Source organism: Podarcis vaucheri (assembly GCF_965113315.1).
Source record: "Podarcis vaucheri genome assembly, chromosome: 2".
In the NCBI taxonomy this organism is placed as follows: Eukaryota; Metazoa; Chordata; class Lepidosauria; order Squamata; family Lacertidae; genus Podarcis; species Podarcis vaucheri.
In genome coordinates this window covers 21,197,158-21,216,596 of record NC_138760.1, presented here as the reverse complement: position 1 = coordinate 21,216,596, position 19,439 = coordinate 21,197,158, and the positions used below count along the sequence as shown (strand labels likewise).

The 19,439-nt window shown below is 45.9% G+C and overlaps 1 protein-coding gene across 3 annotated transcripts in view; it reads left to right on the top strand.

Annotated features, from left to right (window-relative positions):
- Positions 1-2,068: 2,068 nt before the first annotated feature.
- Positions 2,069-19,439, top strand: part of CA10 (carbonic anhydrase 10) — a 357,102-nt gene continuing 339,731 nt past the window's right edge. The window contains exons 1-2 of one of the 3 annotated variants that reach the window (XM_082212776.1): positions 2,069-2,612; positions 3,748-4,250. In XM_082212776.1, the coding sequence (XP_082068902.1) occupies positions 4,190-4,250 (61 nt within the window). In that variant the 5' untranslated portion in view covers positions 2,069-2,612; positions 3,748-4,189. Of the gene's footprint in view, positions 2,613-2,671; positions 2,751-2,932; positions 2,951-3,747; positions 4,251-19,439 lie in introns of those variants that run through there. The other 2 variants (XM_082212777.1, XM_082212778.1) reach the window with 2 other exon arrangements.

Here is a 19,439-nt window from a genome sequence, read left to right as displayed (position 1 = left end):
AGACACAAGTCTGGACTCAGGGTATTAGTCATAGAATCATAGAGTTTTAGGGTTGAAAGATACCCAAAGGGTCATGTAGTTCAACCTGTGGGCATAGGCAAGATTTATCGGGGGGGGGGTGACACCCTCCTGACACCATCCTCTCTGTCTGGCTCTGTCTAGCAGATCGGGAATGAAATGCCTCAACAGCAGTTGTTTTAAATTTCTTTCAAACCCAAGAGCTCAGAAAAATCTGTCAAAATCTTCAGTCGTTTGAAAACTCGGAAGTTAAATAAAAAATTAACATCGGGGAATACCTTCCATGCGATAAATGAGTCATCATCCAAGTTACCTCAGTGAGCATTTCAATTTCAAATATTCTGATTATTTCTACTTTAAGTACTGTATTTTTTGCACCATAACACTCACTTTTTTCCTCCTAGAAAGTAAGGGGAAATGTCTGTGCGTGTTATGGAGCGAATGCCTACGGATGACAGGGGGATCTGCTGCAGTCGTGAGCAGAGGATCCATGGTTACAGCCTGCACCAAAAAAATCACGCACCCACTGTTGCCTGGGGCCACAGTGGTGAAAAAACATGGTTACAAAGCATGGATCCACATGGATCCTCAGGATTTTTGCATTGGGCCACCCCAAACTCACCGTCAGATCACATGTCTGTGGCTGCATCATGAACCACAAAAATCATACATCCACTGTTTCGTTTAGAATATTTTTTTTCTTGTTTTCCTCCTCTCAAAACTATGTGCGTGTTATGGGCAGGTGCGTGTTATGGAGCGAAAAATACGGTATTCTTATTTATTTACTTAAGGGGGGGCAGCTGTACCCCACTGTCCCCCAGGCCACGCCCATGGTCCAACCCCCTTCCATTCAGTAATCTCAACCTGAACTCCCCCATCTAATTGGACCCCGCTTAGCTTAGCTTTGCAAATGGGCTAGCAGTTTTAATTGCCTTTGGCATCTGCACATCCATTGGGGCATGCCTAAGGCAGGGGCGAAACTAGGCTTTATTTCACCTGGGTCAAAGACCCAGTTTGGCACACACAAACATGTATTTGCTGGGAGTCTCAATGGCACCTTTCTGGAGGCTTCACCCAGGGCAAAAAATACGTGGCTAGCCTCACCCCCTCCCTGTACCTATGGGTGCCACCAGCACCCATACTTACAGGGTGCCACCTGTAAATATACCCAGGGGCAAGTGGCACTGTGGGTTAAACCACAGAGCCTAGGGCTTGCTGATCAGAAGGTTAGCGGTTCGAATCCCCACGACGGGGTGAGCTCCCGTTCCTCGGTCCCTGCTCCTGCCAACCTAGCAGTTTGAAAGCATGTCAAAGTGCAAGTAGATAAATAGGTACCGCTCCGGCGGGAAGGTAAACGGTGTTTCCGTGCACTGCTCTGGTTCGCCAGAAGCGGCTTAGTCATGCTGGCCACATGACCCGGAAGCTGTACACCGGCTCCCTCAGCCAATAAAACGAGATGAGCGCCGCAATCTCAGAGTCGGTCACGACTGGACCTAACGGTCAGGGGGTCCCTTTACCTTTACGTCCCATTGAGGGGCTCGTTCCCAAGTAAACATGCTCACGATTGCGCTGTAAGTCTTATGCAGACTTGCCTAGTGTTTTACCTGATGATGCAACTCAGTGAAGCTCGCTCCTGAGCGGCTACGTGCCAAGCATCCGTGCGCATAACTGTTACCTGGAACTGGGCGTTCCGTTCCTCCCCCCCCCCTTAAGCATTTGAATTAAACGCAGGCAGCCTTTGAGCGCTGGTGGTCTTCCACACACCCAACCCTACTTTTCGAGGTAGCCAGCAGCACTTCCGCTACTTCCGGTTACCTACCCAAGAGAGGGAGAGCATCGCCTGGATGCGCCCTTAAACCGCCTGGGGCCGTCTGTGCGCTTTGAAAGTTGCCCTGCTTTTCTGGTCCCCTCCAGCTTCTTCCTGGGGCTCTGACGCCCCTCCGCCATTAACCTGCCTCCGCTTAAATGTAGTGTGTAAAAACAAAACAAAAAAACAAACCTGCAATGGCCCAAAGAACTGAGAAAGAAAGCTTGCCCCGAGAACAACGCCTGGATGCTTTGCGCACGGAACGAGCCGCCTCCTTCCTTTGCAGCTAGGGATTGCTTGCTCCTCCGCTGCGCTTTCCCCGGCTCGCCCTCAATCCCAGGTCCCCAGAAAGAGCCGGGATTGCAGCTTGGGCTGCAGTCAAGAGTCAAGGCTACCTGGGATGGCCGCTGCAGCCGCCGTTGCTGCTGCTGCTGCTGCCGCTTGGTTTTTGAGCCACACGCGCCGCCTCCCGTAGCGGAGCGCTCGCGTCCCCGCGCGCCTCTGCCTTGCGCCTCGGTCCCTGCCTCGGCTGCGCATTGAGCTGGCGGAGTGTCGGAGGCTGGCTCGGGCGCTTTGGAGCCCGGAGCGCGCGGTTCCCTGGACTCGGAGGGGAAAGGCAGCGATAATCCCCATGAGAAAATCGCCGTGAAAGTGTGGTTTCATTTTATTTTTGTACCCAAAGCGAAGGGGCTGTCTGGCAGCCGCTGGGTCCTCGCTATTTTTCGTATGTGTGGTGAGGGCACTGCAGGAAAACTGAAAGAGGAATGATGCCCGCGTCCCATATGAGGTGAAGGGGAAACGGGAGCTTTGGGGAGGGGTAAGTATGCAACCCCGCGCCGCGGAGATATTAAATGAATGGCGGCGTAACGCGACACAGGTCTAGTCAGGAGCAAGCCCCGTTGAGTTCGGTGGGACTTACTCCGAGGTAAGTGCGTTTAAGCCTTAAAGGGCTGCAAGCTTGTACTCCCTTACCTTGGAGTGTTGAGTCCCACACTGAACTCGATGGGGCTTACTCCCGAGTAAGACACGCATTGGGATTGCACTGTGTTACCGCGGGGGTCCGCTCAGGCAACCGCTACTTTTGCGAACTCTCTTAGCAGTTTCTCTTCGGTTTTCGCGCAATGGGTAATCGTTTTATTTATTTATTTATCTGCATGCAGATTTCGGAAGGGGAGAGAGAGAGGAAAAGGGCGTTGCATATTTTCTGGACTATCGAGGTTCGCTCTTGTAAACAGGGGGCTTGGGTCCGGGAGGAGGGAAACCAGTGTGCACTTAAGCCAGTTAAAGAAGCGGGGAGCCTCTCTTGTGCGTACAGTTGATGTTTAAATTAAACATAAGAAAAACAGCCATTCCTCCGCGCGCGCGCCCCTCTCCCCCGCCTTAATTTTTGGACGCTTTGCTGATTTCATTAACCCCAATAAACTAATCAAGTGGTTAAAAGTGTCAAGTAAAGACTGGGAATGAATGTGTGTGTGTGTGTGTGTGTGTGTGTGTGTGTGTGTGTTGGGGGGGGGGAGAGAGAGGAAGAGAAGAGAGGCTTGGCTCCGCAGTTATTTATTTATTTATTTATTTGCTTGCTTCCACTATGAATTCTCCCCAATAGCTTTGCAAGAAAGGAAGGGGGAGAAATGGAGAGAAGGGAGGGAGAAATATCTGTAGGCGAGGGAAGAACGACCCCTGCAGTTGCATTGCGGAAAATCTCCGTTGCTTTGCTGGAGAATTAACGGGAGCTTGAGCTGTGGGGGTTTTTTGGGTTTGTTTTTTTTCTTTTGGCAAGGAAACCTGCGCTTGGTATTTTGTCCTCCCTCCCTCCCTCTCTCCCTCGCCCTCTCTCCTTGGTTTAGATGTAGGTGAAATAACCATGCGAAAAGCTTAAAATCCGTTGCAATGTGTATATTAATCTCCATGTCATCATTTTGTAGTGAGAGAGCTGGAGAGGAAGGCGCCGGGATGGTGTGATTGCCGTGGTGATGCCCCAGTGAGGCGTGCAGAGTTCGGGGACAACTTGGCAGTTCGGGTCCCCTGGAATTGAGAGAGACTTTCCGGAGCGGGGAGCAGCGGTCGGGCTTTTTCCCCCGTCTATGTCTTGTTGGGAGATCTGGTGGATTTTTCTCGCTCTCCTGGAGGAAGGAGGAGAAGAAGAAGAAGCTGGTGCCGGCGGTTGGCTCCTTGGTCTTTGCTGGAGGGCGAAGGAAGAGAAGGGATCTCGCTTGAGCTGTGTGGAGGGAGAACTCGGACATGTGTCAGCACATCTGGGGAATACAGGCTGCGAGTCCGAAAGGGGGTTTTCTGGGTCCGTCCAAACTGCGATATTGATCCTTGTTTTTCTTCGCCGAGGGATGCACTTGGCATGAGAATCGGAGGATGGAAATTGTTTGGGAGGTGCTCTTTCTTCTGCAAGCCAATTTCATCATCTGCATTTCAGGTACGCAGCAAAACAGAACGAGCGGGTTCCCTTTCCCCTCCCCTCCCAATTACGTGCAAAGCAGTATACGTTTTGAAATTAACAGCGTTGCCTTGATTTTAAAAGTGTGCGGAATCGCGCACCCCCCCTCCCAAGAGCGTCTGTCCCTGTTGTTTTATTTGGGGCTCTGTGCATGGGTTGTAATAAAGAAAGGCAGTGGTGTTTGAGCTCCCACCCTCCAATCCCTCTTATCTACTAGGCTTGTGTGTTGGCTGAAATAAATGCACTGCTCTGCTTCATTAATCTTGAATGCGTTGTGGCTTTTGAAAGTTGCTCAACTTCTTGCTGTGGGAGGGCAGCTCTGTTTTCTGGGACATTTCAGGGTTTCCATAGCATTGGTTTCTGATTGGAGATGCTGTACACCTCCCTCTCTCCCCCCCACCCACCCCCCTCCGCAGCCCAAATTATTCCTCCAGAGGTGGGGGTATCTGTTCCTGACATCTCGCCTCTTTTTGGCTGGGCACCTAACGCTGTGCTTCTTGGCCTTCCGTCATTCTCCCCCCCCCCCCCCTGTTTTTTGTTTTGTTCTGTTTTTGCAGGTAATTCCAGTTGTCAAAAAGATCCTGCCCAATTAATGACCAGCCACGGCCTGGCGCCTGGCGTTTTAGGATTACAGTACAGCAATTTATTCTTGGTAGAAGACATGCTCTTTCTACTTCAGAAGCCTTGGCCGCCTCGTTTAATTTGTCACGTCACTCGCGCTGGAATAATTAACGCCCCAGCCAGAGAGAGCAATAGGGGAGGAGGACTGGACCCTCGGATCTGGTGTTTGGGGCACTTCAAACACCCCCCCTGCTCCCCCGAGGGGGACCTTGGCTGCTGATTCCCTTCCCTGAAGGCAGATGCCTTTGCCCTCCGGCTTGAAAGCAAAGGTGAAGCAGCCACTGGAGCAAGCATGAAAGCCCCTGGGGGAGGCCCTCTTCTGCCAAGCGAGTGAAAACATAGCCCTCCCCGCTGTCTCAGGCTTGTTGGCTTGAACCAGATCTCTGCTTCTTCTTGCTGTTTGGCAGGGCTAGGATTTGGCAGCCCCCATTTTTTTGAAGTTAGCCACCCACTGTGCTCTGGAAACTGCGAGCCTTTCAACTTCCATCTTATTTGGTTTTCCTCCACTCCTCCAAGGTACGCTTGGCTCTTGCCTTGCCCTGGCAGCCCTCCTCCAGAGTGGTGTCATCTGAGGCTGATCTCACACACTGATCCATTGCCTCGCTGGCCAACCTTGCAGAGTTCCCATGTTCTCGGTTTGGAATGCTTGTGTTCAGAGCCTCTCGGAATTCTCAGTTCTAATAACTTTTGCATGGTGGAGGAGGTAGGGAGATAAATTCCCAGCCCTCGCTTGCTCTTGCTTTTCCCCTCCTCTTCATTTGGCAGAAGCGTCCAAAGCCCCCTCAGGAAATCGCCTCGCAACAGCAGCTGCTCTGTGCTCCTTGGCAATTTCTCACCTCATGCACCACTGCCGTCCCCTTTTCCCCCCAGCCTCGTTTGGAGAGGGCTTTCCCTTCTCAGTTGCTTTTCTGTCGAAGACCCCCAGACCTTTCCATTTTGTGCGACACCAGGTCGGAAACCCTCTCCCCCATCTTCTGCTGTTGTTGCTCTAAGCCAAGGTGCTGTTGCAAGGGGAGGTGGGGGGGGCACACTGCAATACCACCCCCTACTGGCTGGGCCAAGAACTGCTATAGGGAGGAAAAGCTCTGCAACCATCCACACTTTCACTATTTTTTCAAAAGCTACCTGATGTAATAGTTGGTGCAAAAACGAATGTGGCAGTGAGCAAGCTTGTTTTTTCTCCTGCTTTCCCACACGTGAGAGGGCAAGGAGTTGCATACCTACTGGGAGCCCTGTCTATTCAAGAGCATTCTTGTAGCTCTGCCAGTGCTGCTGTCTCCCGCTTGTGGCTCACGCCACCTGTGCCCAAGTCTTCCACCTGGAGGGCTTTATTAAGTGGCATCAAAGCCAACATAAATCTTATCCTGAAGGTTTCGACCCCAGGGATTTGGTGGTGGTGACTAGGGTGAAGAACTGGTTCATCCCATGCTTCTTTTTCAAATAGGGGCTTGCATTAAAAAATAAATTAAGAAGAAGAAGTCTGGATAGGCCTGGTGGAAATGAAAAAAACCCCAAATGTCAGTGTGGAAAAGAAGGAAAGAAAAAGTAAAAACAACACCACACTAAGTCCAAATAGCAAGCTGATATTTTGTGCATGGGATGCACTTACCTGTTTTGTCATATGGTCCAGGGTATGAGAGCATCCTTTGATAGCCGTCTTTTCTACTTGACTCAAATTGTGTGTGTGTTGGTAGCTTTATTGACACGGCTGGGTAAAGGAAGAAGTGTTAGAGCATAGAATGAATCCTGCTATGAATTTTTTCACCATTGACAACTTAATGAATGAAACCATCTCTCTTTCCCCCCCCCCTCTCTCTCTATATATATATCAGGTGTGCAGTATAGGTAACTGGAAGGAAAGGAAAATATTTCTAAAGGTTTACATATCTGTAGCAATGTCTAAAATGAGGGGAAATGTACATTTGCCAGCAGAAATATTGAAATCAATTCCCCCCCTCCTTTGGTAGGTTAGAACGGTAGAGTGTGCTGCTTGCTTTGGCTGCTTGCTTGTTCTGTTGGTGGATAGGATTCAGCATTAGTGACAGGATTTGTGCGTTTACCTTCATAGGCATGTAGGCATGTTTCCATGCATGGGGAAGGTCCCATTGGAATGATATTGTGGCAAATCAGCTAAACATAGCAGTCTGGGCTTTTTGACCATGTTTGTCGTAAAAATATGTTTTAAGAGCCTAGGAATAGGCTTGGAGAACCTTTGGCTACAATGTAATAGCCATTTAATCATGGCCATTACACTGCAAGTAATCTGGGTAAACATTCTTTTTTCCTTTACATAATTGAAATTAGCATTGTAGCAGTTTTCTGCTAACAGCCTTCCTAGCAAAGGGTGGGTGGGTGGGCTCTGCAATGGAAATTAGTGGTACCTGAAGCGTTGTGGCATACCACTTAAATTCAGAAGGTGTGTTAAGGGTGCTCCATATGGGGGAACAAAATGTGTTCATTATCATTTTGCCAATCCCTGGCTGCTTAACATTCCTCATTGAGTCACACAGGTAATTCAGTTAACGCCAGGGTTTTAGTTACTGAAGTGTTGGCAGGGTTTACATTAGACAGAAGTGGTTTTGATAGAGAGAAGTGGATAAATTGTGGTGTTCTTCATCTCTGCATTATATTGGAAGCTTGGCAGTGTTTATTTGTTTTTTGCTCATGAAATAACGCATACTTTTCATCTATGTGGAAACTGGATGTTTTCTATTTCTGGTAAAAAGCAGGAGGGGTGGTGGTTGGTTTTTTGCATCTTGTAGGTGTCATTTTCTAAGACCTGAGTGATTATCAGAATAGACAATTTTTTTAAAAAAAAACATAATCTGAAATGTGGCGTCTGAGTGCTGTGGAAAACCCGATCCTCCCAGGAAGTCAGATGCTGTCACGGTCTCCAGCCCCCCTAATGATGCTACAGTAAAGCATTATTAATTGAGTGTTGTGCCAAGGAAACGATGTCAAAACAAGGATGCTAAAATGAGATCCCACCCGGCTGTAGCTCTCAGGGACCTTCAGATAATCGTGACACTGAGTAAAAGGCATATGGATTACGTGTTCTGTGCTCCTTTGGCCCAAATCCCTTTTTCCGTGTAATGCCACGACAGATTAATTAGCAGCAACATTTGCAGCTGTAGGTGGGATGCTCCCGATCACATAATGGCTGACACATTTCTCTGCGCTGTCATTTATTTTGCACAAGCCTTGGGTAATGTTTGCATAACGTTAGGAAGGAGTCAGCCAGGTGCGATGGAAAACAACAGAGTCTCTGCTTTAAACATTGGCGATAGGCACTACGAACATACCAGAGCGGCAGGCATTCTGGTGAGATGTTTTGTTTTGGACAATGGTGTCTCAGTAAAAAGCAGTTCCTGACTAGAGTACCTAATATCTGCCACACAACTTGCTGTTACAATTAGGTACACTGTTATGTGCTCAATCTGGACGGACACCATTAAGTGTGAAAATCAGTTGGTCTTAAGGATCATTAGCAGTGCGCTAAATTGTTGATGAGGTGTTGATAAATTCATGAGATGGAAGCATACAAGAATGAAATACATCTCAGTAATGCTCCAGAACATTAAGGTGTTACTTTGGTGCGGTCATGTTTGTGTCTCTGCACATCTAATAAACTTCTGTCTGACGTGTAAGCCATTCTTTGGGGCCCTAAGTCGCAAAGCCATGCCTTGCTAGAGTGCTTCCTTCAGGCCTGTTGTGAATAAAGGAGAGAGTGGCTCTGGCCATGTGCAGAGTATTTTATCACCACTGAATAACCACAGTGATGTTACTCGTATCTGAGATTCAGAAATGGAAGCTTCCAGGTCAGAAGTACCTCAATTTCAGAAATGAACTGATGCTTCATGATTGACTTACCACATCCATTAATCACGTTCATTAATTCTACCAATTAAGTCTACCAAAGTGGAATTCAAAGTGATGTGCAGTTGAACACAGGATTGGAAACCATGAACTTATCACCATGGCTTGCTTCCATAATTATTAATTTAAGTTTATCCTTGTTGGTTAGTTTAAATCCAGAAGCAGATGCTTCTAGTCTCCTCCTCCTAATTATATTAGGGAAGGGAATGGAATGCATGCCTGAAGCCCATCCTGGCTCATTCATGCTGCACTAAACGGTGATTTAGTGTTGGGTCTCTAGCTGTTGTTGGACTACAACTCCCATCATCCCCAGCTAATAGGATGAGTGGTCAGGGATGATGGGAGTTGTAGTCCAACAACAGCTGGAAGCCCAAATTTGAGAAACAATGTGGCAATATCTGAAGCCTGGTCACCTTCCTAGTGGTAAATTTATTTTTGACCATTAAAGTAAAATCAGAAATTGTTGACACATGGGTAGTGCCCTGCTATTAAGCCTGCATGTGTCCTTAATCATGCTTTATATAAATATTCATGTTACACCTGTATCCACAGGTGTGTGGTATTTGAGCTGGAGATCATTGCACTCCATAGGTGAACTAATGCTGGATCTCTACTGATCCCTTGTTCAGGGTAGTTATTAAGAATTGCTGGATTCTTTGATTAGAAGCAAAATGATACATTTTTATGTACTGAGTCAAAATGGTGGTCATAGAGTAAAATGGCTTTGTGGATTTGTAGTACCAAAATGAAGAGTTTGTTTACACAATGGCAAAATAATTCTTGGAGCAAAATTATGCACAACCTACTCAAACTCATGTTATCCTTGGTTTCGTACTACAATAGAGAAAGATGGAGGTAGGGATTTTTTCCTTTCTAATTAGAACTCATATGTTCTGTTTGTTTGTTTGTTTTGATTAATACCTTTTATTGTTAAAATGTAGAAAGAACAGCAGTACTAGTATACAACAACACTAGACATACCAAAGAAAAACAAACAAAACAAAACTAGTCACTGGAAGGTCTTTGTGGACGACAAAGCAGATTTTTAATTGTTGTCATATCCAGTGCTTTTTTCCTCCTAAAAAAATGTTTAGGGGTACTCTCATTTTGACCACCATTTTATAGTTCAAATTGGGAAAAATAAATACAGTAAATAGAAAAAGGTACAAAGAACATGCATTACTCATATTGAAATACCGCCTCTCAACGAGGAGAAGAAGAAGAAGAAGAGTTTGGATTTGATATCCCGCCTTTCACTCCCTTTAAGGAGTCTCAAAGTGGCTAACATTCTCCTTTCCCTTCCTCCCCCACAACAAACACTCTGTGAGGTGAGTGGGGCTGAGAGACTTCAAAGAAGTGTGACTAGCCCAAGGTCACCCAGCAGCTGCATGTGGAGGAGCGGAGATGCGAACCCGGTTCCCCAGATTACGAGACTACCGCTCTTAACCACTACACCACACTGGCTCACACGAGGCCAAACTTTCATCATTAAAACAACACACATCCACATTCCACACTACTTCACACATTAAACGCTTGCTTCCGTCTGAGACTCAGGAAACAGTGTGACAGGAAATGAGGCCGCCATCGGGAGTAGCAATGGAACTGACGATTCACCGTGCTAGAGAAGAAACTAATTTTTTAAAAAATAAAATAAAATAGTTTTTTCTCCTGTAGATTCACAAAATGTTTATGGGTATGCGTACCCCTGCGTACCCCCAGGGGAAAAAGCACTGGTCATATCATAAGTGAGGAAAGGTGTTGGAAATATGGTGTGGTTGCTGTAGAGGTCTAGGGTGTATTCAGACATGGGGTCTATTGTATTGGCTTTCCTGTTGAAGACTTAAATGTTCCTTTTGCTCTATTACCTCTTGTGTCATAGAATTGTGACTTTTTGATCGATATACTTCCATGTCGCACTAAATTTCCTTCACACCAGTGGGTGTCGTGTGACACAACAGGGGACACCTTTTATACACATTCAGGTTTCTGTTCCTCCATGAGGCTAGAACACCGCCCCCGATTTTGTCCCCTGAGCAATGGTGGCATGATCCATGAAAACAGCTAGGAAAATACAGCACAAAACTCCTGTGTTACCAAAAACGGGGCATTCCGGGATCCATTCAGATTCCGGGATGGCTCCTGTAATTCCTGGGTGTCCTGGTCAAATCGGGACAGTTGACAGGTATAGTATATACCACATTCTGCTTTTCAATATGTGCAGTGTGTAGCCAATCCATGTTTATTTCTTCCCATGCGCACAGTACAAGCCACACATACAGAACTTTCCTCTTCACACACTTGGCAAAGTTTTCGTGTTACACATTCCAGCAATCCTTGGATTCCCCTTGGATGGGGAATAAGGCATTTATAGTGGCAATCAAGAAAGCATCTATGATTGCAGAATCTCTTCTTCCAGGCTTTTTAATGGTGTAGGAGTTCAATATATCTAGGTCACTGGGATTTACAGAGATGGGATGGATGAAATATTTATGGATCTTACATTTTTAATGTTTTATTGATGGGCCATATTGTTTTGTTTCTCTGTGTTACATAACCTACCCTGGGATCACCGGTTAGAGGAAGGGCAGGATAAAAATGAGATTGATAATTGCGATGACGATAGCAAAAAGACAACAACAAAATGAATAGGTTTCATTTGACTACCTCTATTTATTCACTTCATTTTAAAATTATAATAATTTTCACTTCATCTTTATGCAATAATAATAAAAAGCTGCAAATCAAGTGTTCTTCATAACGATAACATCTCAGAAAGTGCATAGTACTCCACTGCAGATGGAAAGCACATCAGTGCAAGTAGATAAATAGGTACCACTGCAGTGGGAAGGTAAACAGCATTTCCGTGCTCTCTGGTTTCCGTCACGGTGTCCTGTTGTGCCAGAAGCGGTTTAGTCATGCTGGCCACATGACCCGGAAAGCTGTCTGTGGGCAAACACTGGCTCCCACTGCCTGAAAGCGAGATGAGCATCACAACCCCATAGTCGCCTTTGACTGGACCTAACTGTCCAGGGGTCCTTTACCCAGTGCTTTTTTCTGGGGGGATGCAGGGGTACACATACCCCTAAACATATTGTGAAAATGTAAGTTTGGGCTCATTGCGGTATTTCAATATGAGCAGGGAAATAAGAGGTACCCCTAAGCATTTTTTATTTTTTATTTAGAAAAAAAACACTGCTTTTACCTTCTTTTTTCTTGCAGTTCTTCTGGGAACCTGTGTGGTTCAGATTCTGAGTTGCGGGGAAGCTTGAAGGTACATTCAGGCCAAAATACTCACATGCCCCCTTCAGACCTTGCTGCTCAACACAGCAAAGCTAGGGGGAAGTGGGGCTGAAGAAGACTGCTGCACTTTAGGGTTCTAAGTATCTAAAGTGGGTTGTAACCGGACAAAATCCTGCTTCCTATAAGTATGCTTGGGAGTTTCTCAGAGCTGCACCGCCCACATCACCTGGGCATCCATGTATCACATTGTCTGGACAGCATCTGCGGAACGAGCCCTTTAATTGCCGAAATCTCCATATTTTTAGCTGTTGGGGATATGTCACAGAAGGATAGTTTAATTATGGTGTGCATTCTCTATTGGAATTATTTTTATCAGATGGCTAAACCAGAGGCTAAAGGCTATCTCAGCTGGTGTCTTGCAAGACGACAAGATCTTTCTCTTGTTAACTATTTTTGAGTTTTGTCTTATAATCATACTCTTAATTAAATTACCACTTCAGACCTTAAAGACAAATTTATTTTAAGAACACTATCTTACAAGAGTCTCAGTCGGGTTTGACGACTACTTGGTGGCAGAGTTCTCTTAGTCAGCTAATGAGAAGAATACATGTATTTTCAGTAAAATAAAATGAGAATGATTTATTCTTAGTTTTGCCCCAGATTAGGGATGGTTAACCCATGGTCCTCTGGATATTGTTGGACTGCAACTCCCATCATCCCTGGGTAGTGTTTATGTTTGCTGGGACTTATGGGAGTTGGAGTCCAGCAACCTTGGGAGGGCAGCAGGTTCTCAGTATTCTACAGTACAGCTCAGAGCCATTAGGGCCTTCAGGAATTACTAGCTAGTTCTGTCTGTCTGTCTGAGCTTGCCTGTCTGCCTGTGTCAACCATGAACCCAAAGAAGTAAACAGCTGACATTTTGAACACTTCTTTGCCTAGCTGTCTGAATGCAATGCTTACCACACATGGTCAGATGTGGCTTTCTGCAAGCTGCTGATAATAAATAACTCTTAGGGTGGAATTCAATGTCACACTATTGCAAATGTTTTGCCTGCACAAGCATATCAGCTTGCGGGATGCAATTATCCCCACTCCCCTCCCCTCCCCTCCCTCTGTGCACTGTTCTGGGGATTCTCTCGCCCCCACAAGCGAATTTGGGGGTGCACGTGGGGTGGAGGGAGGAGAGGGGATCGAGCCCCATTGGGCAAGTGGACGTTTTTTTCTTGCACAGGATTTCGGTTTGCAGGATTTGTTAAGTGATTTCCATCCTTCAACATTTTTTTTTTAAAAAAAAAATTGCTAAAAGCTTTTCTGCCCTCCCACAGAGCATGTCCACAGTGAATTCGGCAGTTATTATTTGGAAGGGTAGTGGTTTTCCTGAAACTGGCAAGTTCATGTGTTCCTGTCAGGGACTGGGCAGAGGAAGAATGGTGGAGACCACCTCCCCAGCCTGACCCTTCCAGAGAAGAAGAAGACGGTTCAGAATTACAACAGGGGTTTGAGGGAGGTCACAGCTCAGAGGCAGATGAGGGGGAAAGCTGGGAAATAATGGGAGAGGAGGAAGAAGAGGAGGAATCACCAGGAGGGCAACAGCTGATGGACACAGTGTATTTAGAAAGCACCCCCCCCCTCCCAGAACACGGCAGGCCTTGAAAGTAGGAGAGCAAAGGGCTGAGAAGCAAAGGGTCCTCAGCACCACTCGTAGAGGAGATGATGAATGAGGAAGTGGGAGAAAAAGGGGGTGGAGAGTGACTCAGGACAACACCATTATTCTGAGAGGCTGCATTCCTGAGCCTCTCTCTGTGAATATTGAATAAAAGCTGATGGGACTTTTCCTTGTCTCGTCCGTTCCTGGCAACCTGCCATGGGAGTTGGTTCCTCCGCTGCCTGACAGTTCCTTAGACATTCCCCATATCAGTAGTGGGGATTCTGATATCCATGCAGGCTGCTGGGCACCTAGCCATTTCCACAAGCACTGTGAACATCTGAGAGACCAGTGCAAGCAGAAATCTTTTGCATGTGTGAACTGTGTGAATGTGATGCCCGGTACAAATGTAACAGATGCATAAAAGAAACACCATGAGAGTGTGTGCAAAAAAGTTGCTTTTTGCATCAGTGTCTTGCTCCTGATTCTTACATGTAAGGCTTTTTATTGCTGTCCTAATGTATTTCCTCTGTGCTTACTGCTAGTCCCTTTGTTGTTGTGGTTTAGTTGTTTAGTCGTGTCCAACTCTTCATGACCCCATGGACCAGAGCATGCCAGGCACTCCTGTCTTCCACTGCCTCCCGCAGTTTGGTCAAACTCATGTTTGTAGCTTCGAGAACACTGTCCAACCATCTCGTCCTCTGTCGTCCCCTTCTCCTTGTGCCCTCCATCTTTCCCAACATCAGGGTCTTTCCCAGGGAGTCTCCTCTTCTCATGAGGTGGCCAAAGTATTGGAGCCTCAGCTTCACGATCTGTCCTTCCAGTGAGCACTCAGGGCTGATTTCCTTCAGAATGGAGAGGTTTGATCTTCTTGCAGTCCATGGGACTCTCAAGAGTCTCCTCCAGCACCATAATTCAAAAGCACCCATTATTCGGCGATCAGCCTTCTTTATGGTCCAGCTCTCACTTCCATACATCACTACTGGGAAAAGTCCATCTTTATTCTTCCTTGTCCATGTTTGGAAGGTTAGCAGCAGATGAGCTTGTGCTCGTCCTGTAGAATATGCTGAGTGCCTGGTTGCTACCAAAGCTAGATGGTATGACTTATTTCTAAGGCAGAACTTCAAAACCCATACCCTCCAACATTTCTCCAATGGAAATAGGGATTATTATTATTATTATTATTATTATTATTATTATTACCCCACCCACCTGACTGGGTTTCTCCAGCCATATTGGAGGCTTCCAACATACAGTATATCAAAATATAATAAAACGTTAAACATTGTAAAAATTTCCTTATACCTTATACTTATACTTATACCTTATTCCTTATACTTATATAGACATGCCTTCAGATGTCTTCCAAAGGTTGGAAAGTTACTTATCTCCTTGGCTCAGGGGTCACACAACTCCATACCCTCCAACATTTCTCTGATGAAAATAGGGACACCCTAAGAAAAAGCGGGACGTTCTGGGATCAAATCAGAAACCGGGACAGCTTCTGTGAATCCAGGACTGTCTATGAAAAACAGGGACACTTGGTGGGTCTGAAAACGTGTCATACTGATGGTTACCTTTTCATACCTTTGGGTGGGGAGCAGTTCTTGGCAGCCTCTGACTTGGGCCTTGATCTGCCTTTTGCATGGCTCAGAAGGAGATAGTGGGCCCGAGAGTTTTAAGTGCTTCTCAGAGAGGAAAAAATAAATCTGCTGTGTATCCTTCTGTTGATAGGGATCAGCAGGATCATTAGAGGCTAAATTCTCTGCTCTGGCTATTGCACACTAAGTCGCCTTGGTACTTTTGCTCAGTAATCAGAGCTGTACTCTGCTAGGCCCAGGGGATCACATGCTAATAGTTTTATTAGAAATGACCTTAACAGCTACTGTGATGTTCGAGCCAGTAATTTTATATTTTGGACAATGGTAATTGATGCTGCTATTGGGTAAAGGCCGGTCAGATTTGATGGGGGTGGAGAATGCCAGTCCTTTTCCCAACAGCATTCTGCACCATCTTCAATAGCCTCCCCTTTGATTTGTCCCACACTTCATCCCATGGAGCCCTATGAAAACCACTCTAGAGCCAAGCCAGCCGCATTTGCTTAGTAACAAAAAACAAAACAAAAACAGAACAAAAAAGTAGCATTTTGGGCAAGGAAACTTTATTCTGATATGCAAACCCTCCAACATTTCTCTGAGGAAAATAGGGACGTCCTAAGGAAAAGTGGGACATCTCGCGATCAAATCAGAAACCAGACTGGCTTCTTTAAATCTGGGACCATCCCTGGAAAATAGGGACACTTGGATGGTCTGTTATATGTGGCCATATTTATGATATATGCATAAAGGTAAAGGGACCCCTGACCGTTAGGTCCAGTCATGGATGACTCTGGGGTTGCGGCGCTCATCTCGTTTTAATGGCCGAGGGAGCCGGCGTACAGCTTCTGGGTCATGTGGCCAGCATGACTAAGCTGCTTCTGGCGAACCAGAGCAGCGCACGGAAACACCGTTTACCTTCCTGACGGAGTGTTACCTATTTATCTACTTGCACTTTGACGTGCTTTCAAACTGCTGGGTTGGCAGGAGCAGGGACCAAGCAACGGGAGCTCACCCTGTCATGGGGAATTGAACCGCCGACCTTCTGATCAGCAAGCCCTAGGCTCTGTGGTTTAACCCACAGCGCCACTTGCATCCCATGATATATGCATAGAACGCACAATTCTCACGCACACATTCATTGAAACCTTTGCAGCTGATGGCCATTTGCCAACTCCCTAATGTTAGGTTTGATATTTGCAGACAGCTTGGGCCATGAAACCCAAGCTGCTTGAGCCAAGCTCATCGCAACATACTTAGTCTCATTGTAAATAGGTAGAGTGTTAGTTTGCGATGCTTCCCCCCCCCACCCCCAAGTGAGGAGGAGAAGGAGGCATCCCTGTTTGTTCTAGTATATTTTTTTAAGAATATTGAGATTATACAAAAAATTACACATAAAGAAAAAACAAACAAAAACTAACAAACACAAGCTAACAAGAAAGTTGACAAAAAGGCAACCTAGAAAGAAGGAAAAAAGGAAAAAGGAAAAAGAAGAAGAAAAAATATTTTAAAAAAGGATAAATCCATTTTTCAGCATCTTTGATCTCATTTGCTTATTTCCTTGACCTCCTCACACCTCCCCTTTTGTATTCCCATTTTCCAAGTCTTTTCAGCAAATCCTTACCCTCTTTCATTTGACTTTGCTCTATACTTAACCTATTATAACTATACATTTTCATCCGTATAACTATCTATATTTACCTATTCTTATTAACCTTATTACCAAAACCACTTCTTTTCAGTCCAACATCATTTTAACATTCATTAATTTTACAGTATTTCTGCAGATAGTCTTTAAATTTCTTCCAATCTTCCTCCACCATTTCTTCTCCCTGGTCTCGGATTTTGCCAGTCATTTCTGCCAATTCCATATAGTCCTGTTCTAGTAATTTAATTGCTGGGGTAGAGATGAATGACAACTCTTCCCTTCAAGCTATCACAAGCCATCACAAAAGAGGAGAAGGGGTTTTCTGAAATTCAGATCACCCCCCAAAAAAAGTTCTGAATCCCCTCCTGATTTTTATATATTCCCTGGGGGGTGTAGGCAGCCCATGGCTTTAGTTAAGAATAATTGAGCTAGACTGTGATGGAAGGTTGGGAGATTGAGATGGAACATAAAACTATGACTGAAAAGTATTGAGAGGTCTGGTTCATGGATTAGAACAGAGTCCATTGTGTCTGCTAAAATGCTTCATTCTGTATCTTATTCACAGGCTGCATTTTCAGGTGTATTCAGCTGGACATTCATCTGAATGGAACTCCTTCTTTTGTTTCTACGCCACTGTGCCTCCTTGCAGAACCTTCTCAATGTCAAAAGCACAGTAGTCATAAATTGTCAGTTGCAGCTTTTGTTAAAAACACACACAAACCCCGTAAAAAAACAACACCCACATTAAGGTGTGACAATGAAAGTGAGACAACATGAGTAAGAACTAGTAGAAAACTCTAGGATAGAAATGTATTTATTATTGTTAGTGGTACAGTGGTACCTCGGGTTACGAACTTAAGAGGTCCATTCTTAACCCGTAACCGTTCTTAACCTGAGGCGTGCTTTTGCTAATGGGGCCTCCCGCTGCCGCCGCCACGCTGCCAGTGTGCAGTTTCCATTCTCATCCTGGGGCAAAGTTCTCAACCCGAGCTACTACTGCCGGGTTAGCAGAGTTTGTAACCCAAAGCGTTTATAACCCGAGGTACCACTGTTTTGTGAGAGAGAACATTCAAAATATGGCCACAATTTCTTGCAGCCCATGAAGCGATGGAGCCAAATGTAAGGCACTGTGATACGAGGTTCGTAAGAGAAATGAAAAGCATTGTTTCTGCTAGCTAATCCTTACATTCAGCTGAACAAAACTGGATCCTATAAAGATTGAAGATGGGGGTATTTTAATTTTTTAAGTTGTGTCTGTGTGTTTTTACTTACCAGTATGTGGGCAATGTGCTTGGATCAGCTAGGGCAACCTCTTGTGGTGTAGTGGTTAAGAGCGGTGGACTCGTAATCTGGTGAACCGGGTTCGCTTCCCTGCTCCTCCACATGCAGCTGCTGGGTGACCTTGGGCCAGTCACACTTCTCTGAAGTCTCTCAGCCCCACTCACCTCACAGAGTGTTTGTTGTGGGGGAGGAAGGGAAAGGAGAATGTTAGCCACTTTGAGACTCCTTCGGGCAGTGATAAAGCGGGATATCAAATCCAAACTCTTCTTCTTCTTCTTCTTGCTCTCCAGCCCCTTGTGTTCTTGGCTAATAAAAACTAGCAGGGAGGGGACAGCTGGTTGGTCCAGGGAGGTGATGAATGCTTCCCTGTGAGAAGGAGTGATCCCTGCCAACTTGTAGGAGGCGGTGGTAAAACCACTCCTCAAGTAACCTTCCCTGGGTTCAGAAAATCTAAGTAATTACCAGCCAGTTGCCAATGTCCCCTTCTTGGGCAAGGTTCTTGAGCAGGTGGTCGCAGACCAGATCCAGGCGCTGTTGGAAGAAATGGATCTTCTAGATCCTTTTCCATCGGGATTTAGACCCAGTTGTGGAACAGAAACTGCTTTGGTCACCCGGAAAGATGACCAGGGGGAATGTGTCCTTGTTAATTCTCCACAGCCTCTCAGCCACTTTCAATACCATCAAACATTGTATCCTTCTGGAGTGACTGTCTGAGTTAAGGGTGGGTGGCATTGCTTTGTCATGGCTTCAATCAGGGCAATTTTTCAGCCCGAACTCACTGGAACTCAGTTTTTGGCACCTCTCAAGTTTGTTACTCTTTTACACATTTTTGTCTTTTTATATTGTAAGCCACCCTGTGATCTTTGCATGAAGGGCAGTATAGACATTTTAAAATAATAAAATAAAATATACCAGCTGCACTGGCTCCCGGTGGGGTACAGGATCAGGTTTAAGGTGCTGGTTTTAACCTTTAAAGCCCTATATGGCCTAGGACACTCGTACCTACGGGACCGCCTCTCCTGGTATGTCCCACAGAGGAACTTACAGTCTTCAAACAAAAACATCCTGAAGGTCCCAGGCCACAGAGAGGTTAGGCTGGCCTCAACTAGAGCCAGGGCTTTTTCGGCTGTGGCTCCAATCTGGTGGAATGCTCTGTCAAAAGAGACTAGGGCCCTGCGGGACTTAACATCTTTCCACAGGGCCTGCAAGACAGAGCTGTTCCACCAGGCCTTTGGTCAGGGCACAGCCTGACCCCCTCC